The sequence below is a fragment of the Pistacia vera genome, unplaced genomic scaffold, assembly GCF_008641045.1.
Source record: "Pistacia vera cultivar Batoury unplaced genomic scaffold, PisVer_v2 Contig1133, whole genome shotgun sequence".
Classification (NCBI taxonomy): domain Eukaryota; kingdom Viridiplantae; phylum Streptophyta; class Magnoliopsida; order Sapindales; family Anacardiaceae; genus Pistacia; species Pistacia vera.
The window spans coordinates 152,065-166,233 of record NW_022195175.1 but is presented as its reverse complement, the minus strand read 5'-3'; the positions used below and the strand labels follow the sequence as shown (position 1 = coordinate 166,233).

Sequence of the window (14,169 nt, the reverse complement as noted above, 5' to 3'; positions counted from 1 at the left end):
ATTCTATTAAAGTATCGTCGACAACCTCGTATTGACCTTGATGGCGCGACCATTTCCAATCTCGAAGACGTGAGGACTTCAATCATTTTTTGTGAAAGTTTAGTCCTCCTTTCATTTAAAATTCTTCCATTGCACTAAATGTTTGTTCGGATGAGACAGTTGAGACAGGAACAGCAAAAACATCCAAGGCAAGTCTTGATAATACCGGAAAATACATTTTCTCGCTCTCCAATAGTCTAAAGATCAATGTTGGCTCTCTGTTGTGGATCTACTGGTAACTTTCAGGATTGCCAATATGTTAAGCTCTTACTCTGCGACTGCATGGAAGACAGTACATTAGTTGTTGTTGTGGTGGGAGCTTATAATAGAGACTGTACTTCGAATTCGGGTCCTTTTCGGCCTATTCATGCACCCCAAGAGTAGAAGTCTTCATTTGTTTCTTCTGATGCAGCTCCCTGGATGTTTCGCCTCTTTGCGGGTTCCCATACCTGTTTTCATATTAGAAATATACTTCGAAAAGTGTATTTTTTACCTCTCCTATTTGATTAACATATACTTCGGTTTGTAAATTTTCACATAATTGTCAAAACCATTTTCTAAACACTGCTAATTTAATTATAGGATCAAATATAGCATCTAAACAATAAAGAAAAAGAATGGGTTTCCAATATTTTTAAAAAAAAAAATTTCATTGCCTTTATTGGTGCATTTAAAATTACATTGTTTTTGTTTTTTATAATAACTCAAAATTTTTTATAATTGTATGTATTACCATGGACAGTAGGATAATACACACCGAAAGTTGTAAGTGGATTGGTAAAAGATTTAAGAAAAGAATGAAATACTTTAGCTATTTGTCATCATTTTCTACCAAATAATGAAGACCTCTATTATTTGCTAACAATAACTAATTATATTAGTATAAGATAAACATGAATAAGCATTAAATAAGTACTATTCCATCTAACAAGCATGTCTAATCAAAAGTTCTAGGGACATTTTGATTTTATACAAGCGTCTTGAAATTCAGCATTTCTTTTATTATTACTAGTAATCAAAGCTAAACAATCTCTAATTCTATTATATTTTCTTTAATTATTTTCATCCACTTTTCATAATTAAATTAATAACATGGCAGCACAACGTTGGTGAAAAAACTTCAATGTTATAAAAGATAATTACTTTGAAATATCTAAACTTTACTATTAAACTTCATTATCTAAAGTTAAACTTATCACTTTACTAACAATTCATAATCTTCTAAAACTTCAACAATTTTATTATATATTTGTTCACCACTATGATCACCATCCATTAATCCAAATCCTAATAAATATTTATTTAATTTACTTCATTATCAAATAATGACTATTCTCACAAATATAATATTGTTTAGCTCTACCACTCCAATATCGGCAGTTAGAGCCACACTAACATGACAAGTATGATTTTAGTTTTTAATTCTAATTTTATTTTTCTAAAAATTTTTATTACCCGAATGATAAATTTCAGAATTGATCAATTTTTCTCCACTGTTATTCAACTCTCGTGGTTTAAAATATAGAGATATACCCTATTGAATTAAGGGAACCGCTGCAGTTTTTAATTTTTATTTTATTATTAAGTTAATATTTAGATAATATCAAAATGAGAAATGTATTAATCTTTAAACAAAAAAATCATCTCAATTACAAATGATAGTAGTGCCACTTTATAGTGATATTCTATATAAGAATAATATATACAAAAAACATTATGATCCCAACTTAAACCAGTTATAAATAAGAATAAATTTCACATTATAAAAAATTATAATTTTTCTAGGTCCTGTCTTAAAGAACTTGTTTTTACATAGTAATAATTATTTGTATATTGCAAAAAATATATGCTATATTACATTAAAAGTTTAAGATAATATGAAATATTTATTTAAAGTTATTTGAGACAATGACTTATGCTTTAGAGTTGTTACCACATCTTTGAACTTGCGGGTACGTAATAATTCGCCAGTATGGACACCTTATTGTTGAACCCAAAATATTTTTAGGTTCTCAAGCATGTTTAGAGCTTTTTGTATTTTTGTACTATCATCCTCGGAATTATCTCTTTCCTCTTTTATTATAATTGCAACAATGATTTTTTTTTTCAATTAAAGTATAAATTACTTGTTGCTCATTTGATGATTGAGGAAAACAACAGTATTTATTCGATTAATGCATACTTTACCTCTATACCATTTGCACTAAAGATAACTAAGTCAAAACAATAATTTTTGTAGCTATAACTCTATTAAGTTATAACTTCCTTGTAATAATAAAATTAATTTGGATTAACCGTTATGACTCTAGAGAAGTTATACTTTATATAAAAAAATATTTATTAAATTTAAGTGGGTAAATAAATAGTTGACCAAAAACTGCATAGTGGATAATGTCATTTCTCATAAATTTCACTACCTTGTGTAGAATCACCTAAGCACTTCAAAGTTCAAAATGTTAATTATGAACCTAATTAAGGTAACAAAGTCTATTCTAAAATATTTATATTGTTTATGGATTAATTATATTGATGAGTGTTCTCTACTTTTGTTATTATCTAGGGTTATTATGATATATATATATATATNGAAGGGGTCTTCCTCTTCTTATATCCAGTTATATGTCTGTAATCATCACTAAATCCTTGGGTTGGTGTGATTGTCAGGACCCAATCTTATATAGTATTATTCACATAATATATAGATGTTTATTTTATAATTAATTTAAATATTATTCACTTATGATTGGTGAATAGATATAGATTAATATTTGATTGAATTTGTCAATCTGGTGTCCAGGAGAAGTCAACTAAGAAATTCATCATTGTTTTTGCATATTATTATATGTATTTTTATTGCAACTACACGTCTATACCTTTCTTTAACCCATTTTTTTCCCTCCGTTTAAAGCTTCTATTATTAAAAGACTAAGTTTCAATTGCGATGTAGTATTAATAAATTTATAAATCGATAAAATCAAATAAACAAGTTTTATTGTACGGTCTTTTTTTTCTTAAAGTTTAGTGATGAATTGGTCTCTCAATTTATTCAACATTTATAACCCAATATTTAACAACTAAACATTATTAATTAATCACTGTTAAACATGTATAAACTATAATTTATAGTTGATATAACACCATCATGCACACTTTAATTAATCTCTGAGTCTATTTGTTGAAATCTATTAAATACGTTACAAATCCAGTAAGTCAAATAAGATAGAAATATGATAAGTGATACTTTTGTGAGACTCGAATATAAGATCTTTAGATAATTTACTTAAATGACTAAAATCTTGTCGTACGGTCACAAGAGTATGGTTATCTAGTTGGTTCAAATTTTTTTTGGGAATATTGACCTTTCTTTTTAGGGAGATTTTTGCAAATTTTATGTTATGTTTATAAATTTTAAAAATATGATATTAAAAAAAAAAAAAAGAGAGAGAGAGAGATGAGTTTTGTTGATATATCATAATTCACAAGTCAGAGCAATGATGAGATAAATATTATGTAAATTATTTGAATTTATGGATCATAATAATAATAATTAATAATTAATTACTGTTTAATGTTAACAAAAGAGCCTGATCCTTGGTATTAATAACCTAATTAATGGAATGGTCACGGGTTCAAACTGTTCGGCTAATCACGTGATCTGAACTACTGTCACGTGACCTACTACAGCGTATAGTTATTATCGTGGTGGCGTCCACAGTGTAATAGACTAATATTATCCTGATCCTCCAGTCCTTTCTAAAACAAGATGATGACTGATAGTCTGATAAGTGATCATGCGCAGGTCAGAGGGATTTGGAATCTCCCACATCGAGTATGTAATTATAATTTTACCCTCGAAAGTTTGTTAAAAAGGGAGTTTATGGTCATTAAACATTAGAATTATAAACAGAAGACTTCATTATCATGGGGAGGGTAAGTGGGGAACAAGCTTTTTTATTAATCTCCGAAATTGATGAAGTTTGACTAATGAAATTACTAGAATGCCACCATTAAAGAGTTAATAATGAATACTTTTTTTCATTTTCATTTAATAAATTGATGTTGTCGCATACTCGCATTAAATGAAATTTTAGACCAAAGTTGTATTATACGTATCTTATTTCTGGAAAACGCGTTTTTGAATCAGGTTGCAATTTCCGTAAGAGGTTCTGTAAACCCCTGTCTCATCCTAACCATGAAAAAAAATAACAGTATCTTTAAAGAAACAAAATTAGATACAGCTGTGACCGAAGTGCATCAAGCAACAAACAATACCAAAAGGCCACATAGCAATAAACAAGAACTTTCTGGCAAATTTTCATCATCAATAACCACCTGGGAGCTCTAGACAACAGAAAAAAAAAAACAACTTTAGCTATAACCTATCTGCTCTGTCTTTCCTCTCTCCCTCTTTCTATTTTCCAGAAGGCCATACATCAAGCAGGTAGCAAATTAAACACATGGTAGCTATGAAAGCAATCTATGTTTAGCCGCAGTAATTTAAAAGTTCTATTATTTGCTTCACATACCAGGACCTTTATTGTGTTTATACCAGAAGAATGATTGTCCACCAGTGAAGCCAGTAAGAAAAGGCAGAAATTTTTGTAATTCATATATATAACCATATTGTAAATTCGTAGCAACGAATCGCTAAGAAAGTGATAAAGCTTATAGACAGAGGACATTTAAACAGTTAAATGAAGTTTCAACTTTGGTTATGAGTACAACCAAAACTTGTAACAACTCTTATATCCATGTACTAAACAGAGATGTGAGAAAGTGTCTACCCATGGCAGAAGAGTTTATCCTATGTATACTGTATAGAGGGTATATATTAGGTGCAATAGTCACTACATGGAATATAAAGATGGATAAACATATTTACCAGTGCATATTTAAAACATTGAATCTAAGGTAAATTAAGTTGGAGTCTGAGGTTAGAAAGATGTTAGAACGGTAGAAAAGGATCAGCCAGATAATCATACAGAATTCTAATAATCCATGTCAAAATATATTTTTTTAAACAGTTCAACTTTTTATCACTTGAACAAGCTGGAACAGATTTAAATTAATTTAATTTATTTGTGTCATTTTTTTCCAAGAATAAAAAACAAAAGGTTATACGTCTTAGTTTGCAACAGGAATTTGAATGCAGACACAGCTTGTAGAATGACGAGCTACTTGTTGAAGAAAATTGAGTACAGAAAAAGGATGTGAGAAGACATGACAACGGCTACTCCCTTTCTAAATCCAGCATGCCCACAGACCAATTAATATTGTCTATGAGATATACACCCCCGATAACCTAGATGTTAACTGAGGTTCAAAAAATGCATAATTATAGTACACAGTAAGTCAAATGCCCATAGAGTTGGTATTCAGCATTCAGGCACAGAAAATACATTCAAAATAACTTTTTAGGGAATCAAATTATTCCTTTTCGAAACATTAAATACAATCAAATTAAGATCAATATCCCTATCGTCTATGATTCCCAGAGCCACCAGATACTTCACCTTACTTTCCTAAATTCACTACAATTCCAAAAAGAATATTACTTGTAGAACCCAGGTGAGTAAAGAGCCAGAAGTCACCGAAAAACACTACTTTTTTATGACCGAAATACCCCCTAGACACCAAACTAATAACACAGGCAGACCCAAAACGCTAGAGCTGTTTCCAGATAAAACGACAAAAAAACAAAATTAATGGTTTAGTAAACGTTTTCAATGTCGATCTCCCTCACCAGAAACTCCCCGTAACCACTCTGTAAAAAAAAATATTAAAAAAACTTGATTGTGGTCACCGGGTCAGAGAATCCCACGCATTTTTGTAACCGCAAATACAAACCAGGGGCATTTCGGTCATTTCATCCAACCCACCAAATCCACCCAACTCCGGCGATCGCCGCCGTTGAAAATTTGACCCACAGAAAGAAGCTTAAGCTGGTCATTCAGCACAAAGCTCGCACCAAATCAGCAAATTTTTATTTTTCCTCTAAAAAGTCATTATTTATTACTTTATTCATTGCTATTGACTTCAAATGATCAGCTAAGAACAGAACAAAATTCCTAAATGGAACCTAACGGCGGCGACTAAGCAAGTGACGTAATGTAAAGAGGGAGGCGCGTGAACTGACCAGGATCCTGGCGGCGAGGGAAGGGGAGGGCCCCGGTTGGAGAGGGAGTTGAGAGCCACTCGGCCGCAGGTGTTCGGCCTGGCGGAGAGTAGAACAGTAGTGAGGACTCTCGAAGATCTCGCCGTTAAAGTTAACAGTGGCTTTAAATCTAGGCGCGTGGTCGGGACCTTCCCGAATGCACGTATAGGAGGGGAGATTGAAGCAGCTCCTTGCGCCAGCTCTTGCAGCTGGTTCTTGTACATTTCGAACCCAACTCGTTTGAGTCCACAGCCACTAGTAGTTGAAGTGGTAAATTACGAGTGAAATGAGAGGTGAGTCGGAGCGCGATCGGATCAAGAGAGAAAGCGGGTCGGGGCGAGAAGATCAAAGTTTAGTTTTAGGGTTTTTGGTGCTGTGAAGAGAAGGAGAAAAACAAGAAGAGGGAGGTTGGGGAGAAGAGAGAAGAGAAGGGGGTAAATGGTGAACGTGAAAGTGGGGATTGATTAATTAATTAAAGGAATTGAATTAATAATGGGTTTAATTGAAGATAGTCAACTGAACGTTAGGCTGCATGATGTAATTTTATTTATATTTTGTTTATTTATTTGCATTTGCAGTTTTCAACAACTGTATTTATTTATGTCTGGTGGTGGAGACATCCTGCTTTTAATTTATTTTCTTTTTTTTTTTTCTATTCGATTTAGAAATGTTTGATTTGTTTGTTTCTCTAGGTTGTTAACTATCTGGATTACTCTTGGATAATTAAATGTCACTAGATTTATATCAATTTAATATGGTTGATTTAATATTTAATGTTTCAACATAATATCCATTAAAATTGTATTATAATTTTCTTTAAAAGGTAAAATCTGTTATTTTAATGTTTAAGTGTCGTTCTTTATTTTTATTTCCATTTAAAAAATACCTTGAGAAAAAATAATAGGATAATATTTAAATTTGTATAATGAAAGGAGTGGGCCATGGGCATGGCCATGAACCCACTGTGGGATGGATGGAGGAAGATGAAAAGAGGTTGATGTTGAGTTAGTGCAGAGAATAAAGTTTACCCCACTTTGTCTTTGTGTTAGGATTTGATTAATCAACTACTAATGTGTTTAGTGCTTTTCAAATTTCCACTCCCACTCTCAAATCCCATTTTCTCCTTTCCAATTTTGGATCTCATTTCCCAAATTTTATTTATAACATAATTATGAACTCAGCATTATTTCACACATTAATTTTTTATTTGCTAACTGTTACAATTTGTCACTTTCCAACCCTCCAAATTATAGTGAAAGATAGCCTAATTCTGATTCTATCTTGTTTTCATTTGAATATTGCCAGAAATTTCATTCAGAATCGTGTATGGTAATAATATACAAGTTTTTATTTTTTCATTCAGAAGGCAATAACCCAGAACATTTCCAATTATCAGTTTAACTCCACTAATCAAATGAATCATTCCAAAAATCATATCTGGGCTCTCAACAGTGAAAGAGCAAAACAGAAAGCACAAAAAAGAAAAAAAAAAGATAGTGGAATAGCAAAATAATTACCACCCCACAACTCACTCTAAAATGCTACACTAGGGGAGTAAATATTCTAATTTTGTATTCCAAATGATGTGACATGAACATAAATACGATGAAATGGTGTAATCAATGTTAATTAATTGCCACATCACTTTGAAATGTAAAATTAGAGTATTTACTTCATAAGTGTAACATTACTCAATAACGATACGACCATAATATGCAACTGCTAATAATATAGGCAAATAAGTTGACACTACTGCTCCTGAACTGCCAATATATTGGGCCTGTTGATACTTCTAATATAAACCTGCAGAAACTGCATCTTCTTTGCAAACAAAAAAAAGTAAAATAGCTAGAGATAGGAACATTGAGGAAAGAAGATAAGACACTCATATATGATAAGATGAGAGAAGATCACAAAACAAACTTAAGCCCAACACAAAACCCTGAACTGTTTTCCTATTGTTCATCCCTAAAAGCTATCAAATTTTAAGTTGTCCCAAGCTTTGTGCTGCTTCAATTTCTTCCAGATTTTTCATGATTTTGCTTTCTCTTTTCTCTACTTGGCATTGCGTTCTATCTAGCACAGCAGGAGCACTGATGGTTGGCGAGTCTTCATTAAGAATGGGAGAAGCGATAACACTTGGAAAATCTTCCTTTTGAATGGCAGAAGCAACGTTTGGAGGATCTTCTTTTCGAATGGTGGAAACAATAGTGGTTGGATGATCTTCTTTTTGAGGAGTCATAGAATCCTCTTTACGAACTGGTGGAGCAGCATATACAGGCACAGCCTGCCTAATAGTGACTGCTGGAGCAATTCGTACAGGTGGGGCTCGCATCACCTGATGAGGAAGCATAGATGGTGGCGGAAGTGGAGGTGCAGAGAAACAAGGCACAGCAGTTCGCACTGTTACTGGCGGGGCTATACCATGACAAGTCCTAAATTGCCGAATGGGAACATATGGAGCTGCTCCTGCTGCAGGGAATCTTTGAGGTCGAGCCCCTCGGCCTTCTGTAGCTGACGGATGTACTGCCAGCAGAGGTTTATCATTTATTGTTGTGGATGTTGGTCTATGTCGAGAAGCTGCCTTAGGGCAAATTAAAGGTAGGATTCTTGACGTGGTAGCAAGTGGAGGTTGTGGACTTGTCGGTCTAGGGCTCGGAACAGGAAATTTCTTTGTAAATGGTATGGAAGCATCAGTGGAGTTTGCCATGGCCATCTTTTCCTTCAGCCGGTAATTTAATAAGGCCCGTGCTATCGTTATCTGTTCTAACTCATCATTGTTCTCTGGCTCAGTCGAAGAACTTGCTGTTTCTTTTGCCACTGTGAAAGAAGGAAAACACATAATTCACAAACAAAGCACAAGTTCGTAGGCTAAATTCAGAGTTCAAACATATTACTGCCAACTAGGTCCATAGGAAAGTTTTGATAACACTTCATACCCTTCCAAGAGAGGGTCAGGAATGTTGGATTGGGGACTATATGACCAAAGAGATGACCCTAACGTAAAATGACGGTCAAGAGCAGCAGTCCAGTTTTATTGCACATATAGTGCTCGGATCATAGAGAACTTGTATACCATAGGTCTTAGTTTCTAAATGACTTATAGACAACATAGCACTGGGTAGGACGGAACTGAGAGAGAGATTTCATGTCAAATAATTTTGAGGCTTAGTTCGGATTAATTCTATTTTATCACAACAGCAATTTACCTTTTCTTTAAAGAGAAAAAAGAACAAAACTTACATTGTTTTAGAGATGTCCAAGCTGCCATAGCAGCATTCTTCTCTGCTTGCTTCTTGTTCTTGGCAGATTCTCCTGTAAATGTTATTCCAGCCAATTCTACCATACCTGTAAAAACGGGTAGGTGTCCAAGGCCTGACCTCATTGTTGTGTATTGTGGCAATGGTGCTCCAACTCTTTGTGCAATTTCCTGTAAGAGGTTCTTGTAAACCCCTGTCTCATCCTAACCATGGAAAAAACTAATCAGTATCTTAAAAGAAACGAAATTAGATACAGCTGTGACCGAAGTGCATCAAGCAACAAACAATACCAAAAGGCCACATAGCAATAAACAAGAATTTTCTGGCAAATTTTCATCATCAATAACCACCTGGGAGCTCTAGACAACAAAAAAAAAAAAACCAACTTTAGCTATAACCTATCTGCTCTGTCTTTCTCTCTGCTCCTCCTTTTTCCTATTTTCCAGAAACGGCCATAACATCAAGCAGGTAGCAAATTAAAACACATGGTAGCTATGAAAGCAATCTATGTTTAGCCTACAGTAATTTAAAAGTTCTATTATTTGCTTCACATACTCAGGACCTTTTATTGTGTTTATACCAGAAGAATGATTGTCCACCAGTGAAGCCAGTTAAGAAAAGGCAGAAATTTTTGTATATTTCATATATATAACCATATTGTAAATTTGTAGCAAAGAATCACTAAGAAATGTGATAAAGCTTATAGAACAGAGGACATTTAAACAGTTAAATGAAGTTTCAACTTTGGTTTATGAAGTACAACCAAATCCTTGTAACAACTCTTATATCCATGTACTAAACAGAGATGTGAGAAAGTTGTCTACCCTATGGCAAGAAGAGTTTATCCTATGTATACTGTATAGAGGGTATATATTAGGTGATCACTAGTCACTACATGGAATATATAAGATGGATAAACATATTTACCAGTGCATATTTAAAACATTGAATCTAAGGTAAAATTTAAGTTGGAGTCTGAGGTTAGAAAGATGTTAGAACGGTAGAAAAGGATCAGCCAGATAATCATACAGAATTTCTAATAATCCATGTCAAAATATATTTTTTTAAACAGTTCAACTTTTTATCACTTGAACAAGCTGGAACAAGATTTAAATTAATTTAATTTATTTGTTGTCATTTTTTTCCAAGAATTAAAAAACAAAAAGGTTATATGTCTTAGTTTGCAACAGGAATTTGAATGCAGACACAAGCTTGTAGAATGACGAGCTACTTGTTGAAGAAAATTGAGTACAGAAAAAGGATGTGAGAAGACATGATCAACGGCTACTCCCTTTCTAAATCCAGCATGCCCACAAACCAATTAATATTTTCTATGAGATATACACCCCCATTAACCTAGATGTTAACTGAGGTTCAAAAAATGCATAATTATAGTACACAGTAAGTCAAATGCCCATAGAGTTGGATATTCAGCATTCAGGCACATAACATACATTCAAAATAACTTTTTAGGGAATCAAATTATTCCTTTTCGAAACATTAAATACAATATCAAATTAAGATCAATATCCCTTATCGTCTATGATTCCCAGAGCCCACCAGATACTTCACCTTAACTTTCCTAAATTCACTACAATTCCAAAAAGAATATTACTTTGTAGAACCCAGGTGAGTAAAGAGCCAGAAGTCACCGAAAACCACATACTTTTTTATGACCGAAATACCCCTTAGACACCAAACTAATAACACAGGCAGACCCAAAACGCTAGAGCTGTTTTCCAGATAAAACGACAAACAAAACAAAATTAATGGTTTAGTAAACGTTTTCAATGTCGATCTCCCTCACCCAGAAACTTCCCCGTAACCACTCTGTAAAAATAAAATAATTTAAAAAAACTTGATTGTGGTCACCCGGGTCAGAGAATCCCACGCATTTTTGTAACCGCAAATACAAACCAGGGGCATTTCGGTCATTTTATCCAACCCACCAAATCCACTCAAACTCCGGCGATCGCCGCCGTTGAAAATTTGACCCACAGAAAGAAGCTTAAGCTGGTCATTCAGCACAAAGCTCGCACCAAATCAGCAAATTTTTTATTTTTCCTCTGAAAAGTTACTTATTTATTACTTTATTCATTGCTATTGACTTCAAATGATCAGCTAAGAACTAAGAAAACAAAATTCCTTAAATGGAACCCTAACGGCGGCGACTAAGCAAGTGACGTAATGTAAAGAGGGAGGCGCGTGAACTGACCAGGATCCTGGCGGCGAGGGATGGGGAGGGCCCACGGTTGGAGAGGGAGTTGAGAGCCACTTCGGCGGCAGAGTGTTCGGCCTGGCGGAGAGTAGAACAGTAGTGAGGACTCTCGAAGATCTCGCCGTTAAAGTTAACAGTGGCTTTAAATCTAGGCGCGTGGTCGGGACCTTCCCGAATGCACGTATAGGAGGGGAGATTGAAGCAGCTCCTCTGCGCCAGCTCTTGCAGCTGGTTCTTGTACATTTCGAACCCAACTCGTTTGAGTCCACAGCCACTAGTAGTTGAAGTGGTAAATTACGAGTGAAATGAGAGGTGAAGTCGGAGCCAGATCGGATCAAGAGAGAAAGCTGGTCGGGGCGAGAAGATCAAGGTTTAGTTTTAGGGTTTTTGGTGCTGTGAAGAGAAGGAGAAAAACAAGAAGAGGGAGGTTGGGGAGAAGAGAGAAGAGAAGGGGGTAAAATGGTGAACTAGTGAAAGTGGGGATTGATTAATTTAATTAAAGGAATTGAATTAATTAATGGGTTTAATTGAAGATAGTCAACTTAACGTTAGGCTGCATGGATTTAATTTTATTTATTTATTTTTGTTTTATTTATTTGCATTTGCAGTTTTCAACTACTGTATTTATTTATGTCTGGTGGTGGAGACATCCTGCTTTTTAATTTATTATTCTTTTTTTTTTTTTCTTATTCGATTTAGAAATGTTTGATTTTGTTTGTTTTCTCTTAGGTTGTTAACTATCTGGATTACTCTTGGATAATTAAATGTCACTAGATTTATTATCAATTTAATATATGGTTGATTTAATATTTAAATTGTTTCAACATAATATCCATTAAAATTGTATTTATAATTTTCTTTAAAAGGTAAAATCTGTTATTTTAATGTTTAAGTGTCGTTCTTTTATTTTTATTTCCATTTAAAAAATACCTTGAAGAAAAATAATAGGATAATATTATAAATTTTGTATATATATAGTATTATTCACATAATATATAATTAATTTAAATATTATTCACTTATGATTGGTGAATAGATATAGATTAATATTGATTGAATTTGTCAATCCGGTGACCACTAGAAGTCAACTAAGAAATTCATCATTGTTTTTGCATATTATTATATGTATTTTTATTGCAACTACACGTCTATACCTTTCTTTAACCATTTTTTTTCCCTCCTATTATTAAAAGACTAAGTTTCAATTGCGATGTAGTATTAATAAATTTATAAATCGATAAAATAAAATAAACAAGTTTTATTGTACGGTCTTTTTTTTCTTAAAGTTTAGTGATGAATTGGTCTCTCAATTTATTCAACATTTATAACCCAATATTTAACAACTAAACATTATTAATTAATCACTGTTAAACATGTATAAACTATAATTTATAGTTGATATAACACCATCATGCACACTTTAATTAATCTCTGAGTCTATTTGTTGAAATCTATTAAATACGTTACAAATCCAGTAAGTCAAATAAGATAGAAATATGATAAGTGATACTTTTGTGAGACTCGAATATAAGATCTTTAGATAATTTACTTAAATGACTAAAATCTTGTCGTACGGTCACAAGAGTATGGTTATCTAGTTGGTTCAAATTTTTTTTGGGAATATTGACCTTTCTTTTTAGGGAGATTTTTGCAAATTTTATGTTATGTTTATAAATTTTAAAAATATGATATTAAAAAAAAAAAAAAGAGAGAGAGAGAGATGAGTTTTGTTGATATATCATAATTCACAAGTCAGAGCAATGATGAGATAAATATTATGTAAATTATTTGAATTTATGGATCATAATAATAATAATTAATAATTAATTACTGTTTAATGTTAACAAAAGAGCCTGATCCTTGGTATTAATAACCTAATTAATGGAATGGTCACGGGTTCAAACTGTACGGCTAATCACGTGATCTGAACTACTGTCACGTGACCTATTACAGCGTATAGTTATTATCGTGATGGCGTCCACAGTGTAATAGTATCCTCCAGTCCTTTCTAAAACAAGATCATGACTGATAGTCTGATAGTGATCATGCGCAGGTCAGAGGGAGTTGGAATCTCCTACATCGAGTATGTAATTATAATTTTACCCTCGCAAGTTTGTTAAAAAGGGAGTTTATGGTCATTAAACATTAGAATTATAAACAGAAGACTTCATTATCATGGGGAGGGTAAGTGGGGAACAAGCTTTTTCTATTAATCTCCGAAATTGATGAAGTTTGACTAATGAAATTACTAGAATGCCACCATTAAAGAGTTAATAATGAATACTTTTTTTCATTTTCATTTAATAAATTGATGTTGTCGCATACTCGCATTAAATGAAATTTTAGACCAAAGTTGTATTATACTTATCTTATCTCTGGAAAACGCGTTTTTGAATCATATAATATATAATATAATTAATTAATTTTAATTTTTGTCGATGTGAATGTAGTGAAAAGACGTGTTTAAGTTATCGAGGAGAATTAATGGAAAGTATAAA

General features: G+C 33.0%; 1 protein-coding gene across 1 annotated transcript; it reads right to left on the bottom strand.

The window, feature by feature from the left end:
- Positions 1-8,058: 8,058 nt before the first annotated feature.
- LOC116143961 (double-stranded RNA-binding protein 2) lies at positions 8,059-12,151 on the bottom strand. Its single transcript, XM_031429413.1, has 3 exons — positions 11,669-12,151; positions 9,437-9,656; positions 8,059-9,013 (listed from the first exon to the last, which is right to left on the bottom strand). The coding sequence occupies exons 1-3, from the start codon at positions 11,912-11,914 to the stop codon at positions 8,172-8,174; spliced, it is 1,308 nt and encodes a 435-aa protein (XP_031285273.1). The 5' UTR covers positions 11,915-12,151; the 3' UTR covers positions 8,059-8,171.
- Between the last annotated feature and the right edge of the window lie 2,018 nt (positions 12,152-14,169).

Bases quoted from the DNA above. Each gene is read 5' to 3' on its own strand.
- LOC116143961 (XM_031429413.1), bottom strand. From the start codon at position 11,914: ATGTACAAGAACCAGCTGCAAGAGCTGGCGCAGAGGAGCTGCTTCAAT. The intron at 9,657-11,668 runs GTCAGTTCACGC...TTCCATGGTTAG, and splicing joins CCCTCGCCGCCAGGATCCTG to GATGAGACAGGGGTTTACAA. The intron at 9,014-9,436 runs GTAAGTTTTGTT...CTTCTTTCACAG, and splicing joins TTGGACATCTCTAAAACAAT to TGGCAAAAGAAACAGCAAGT.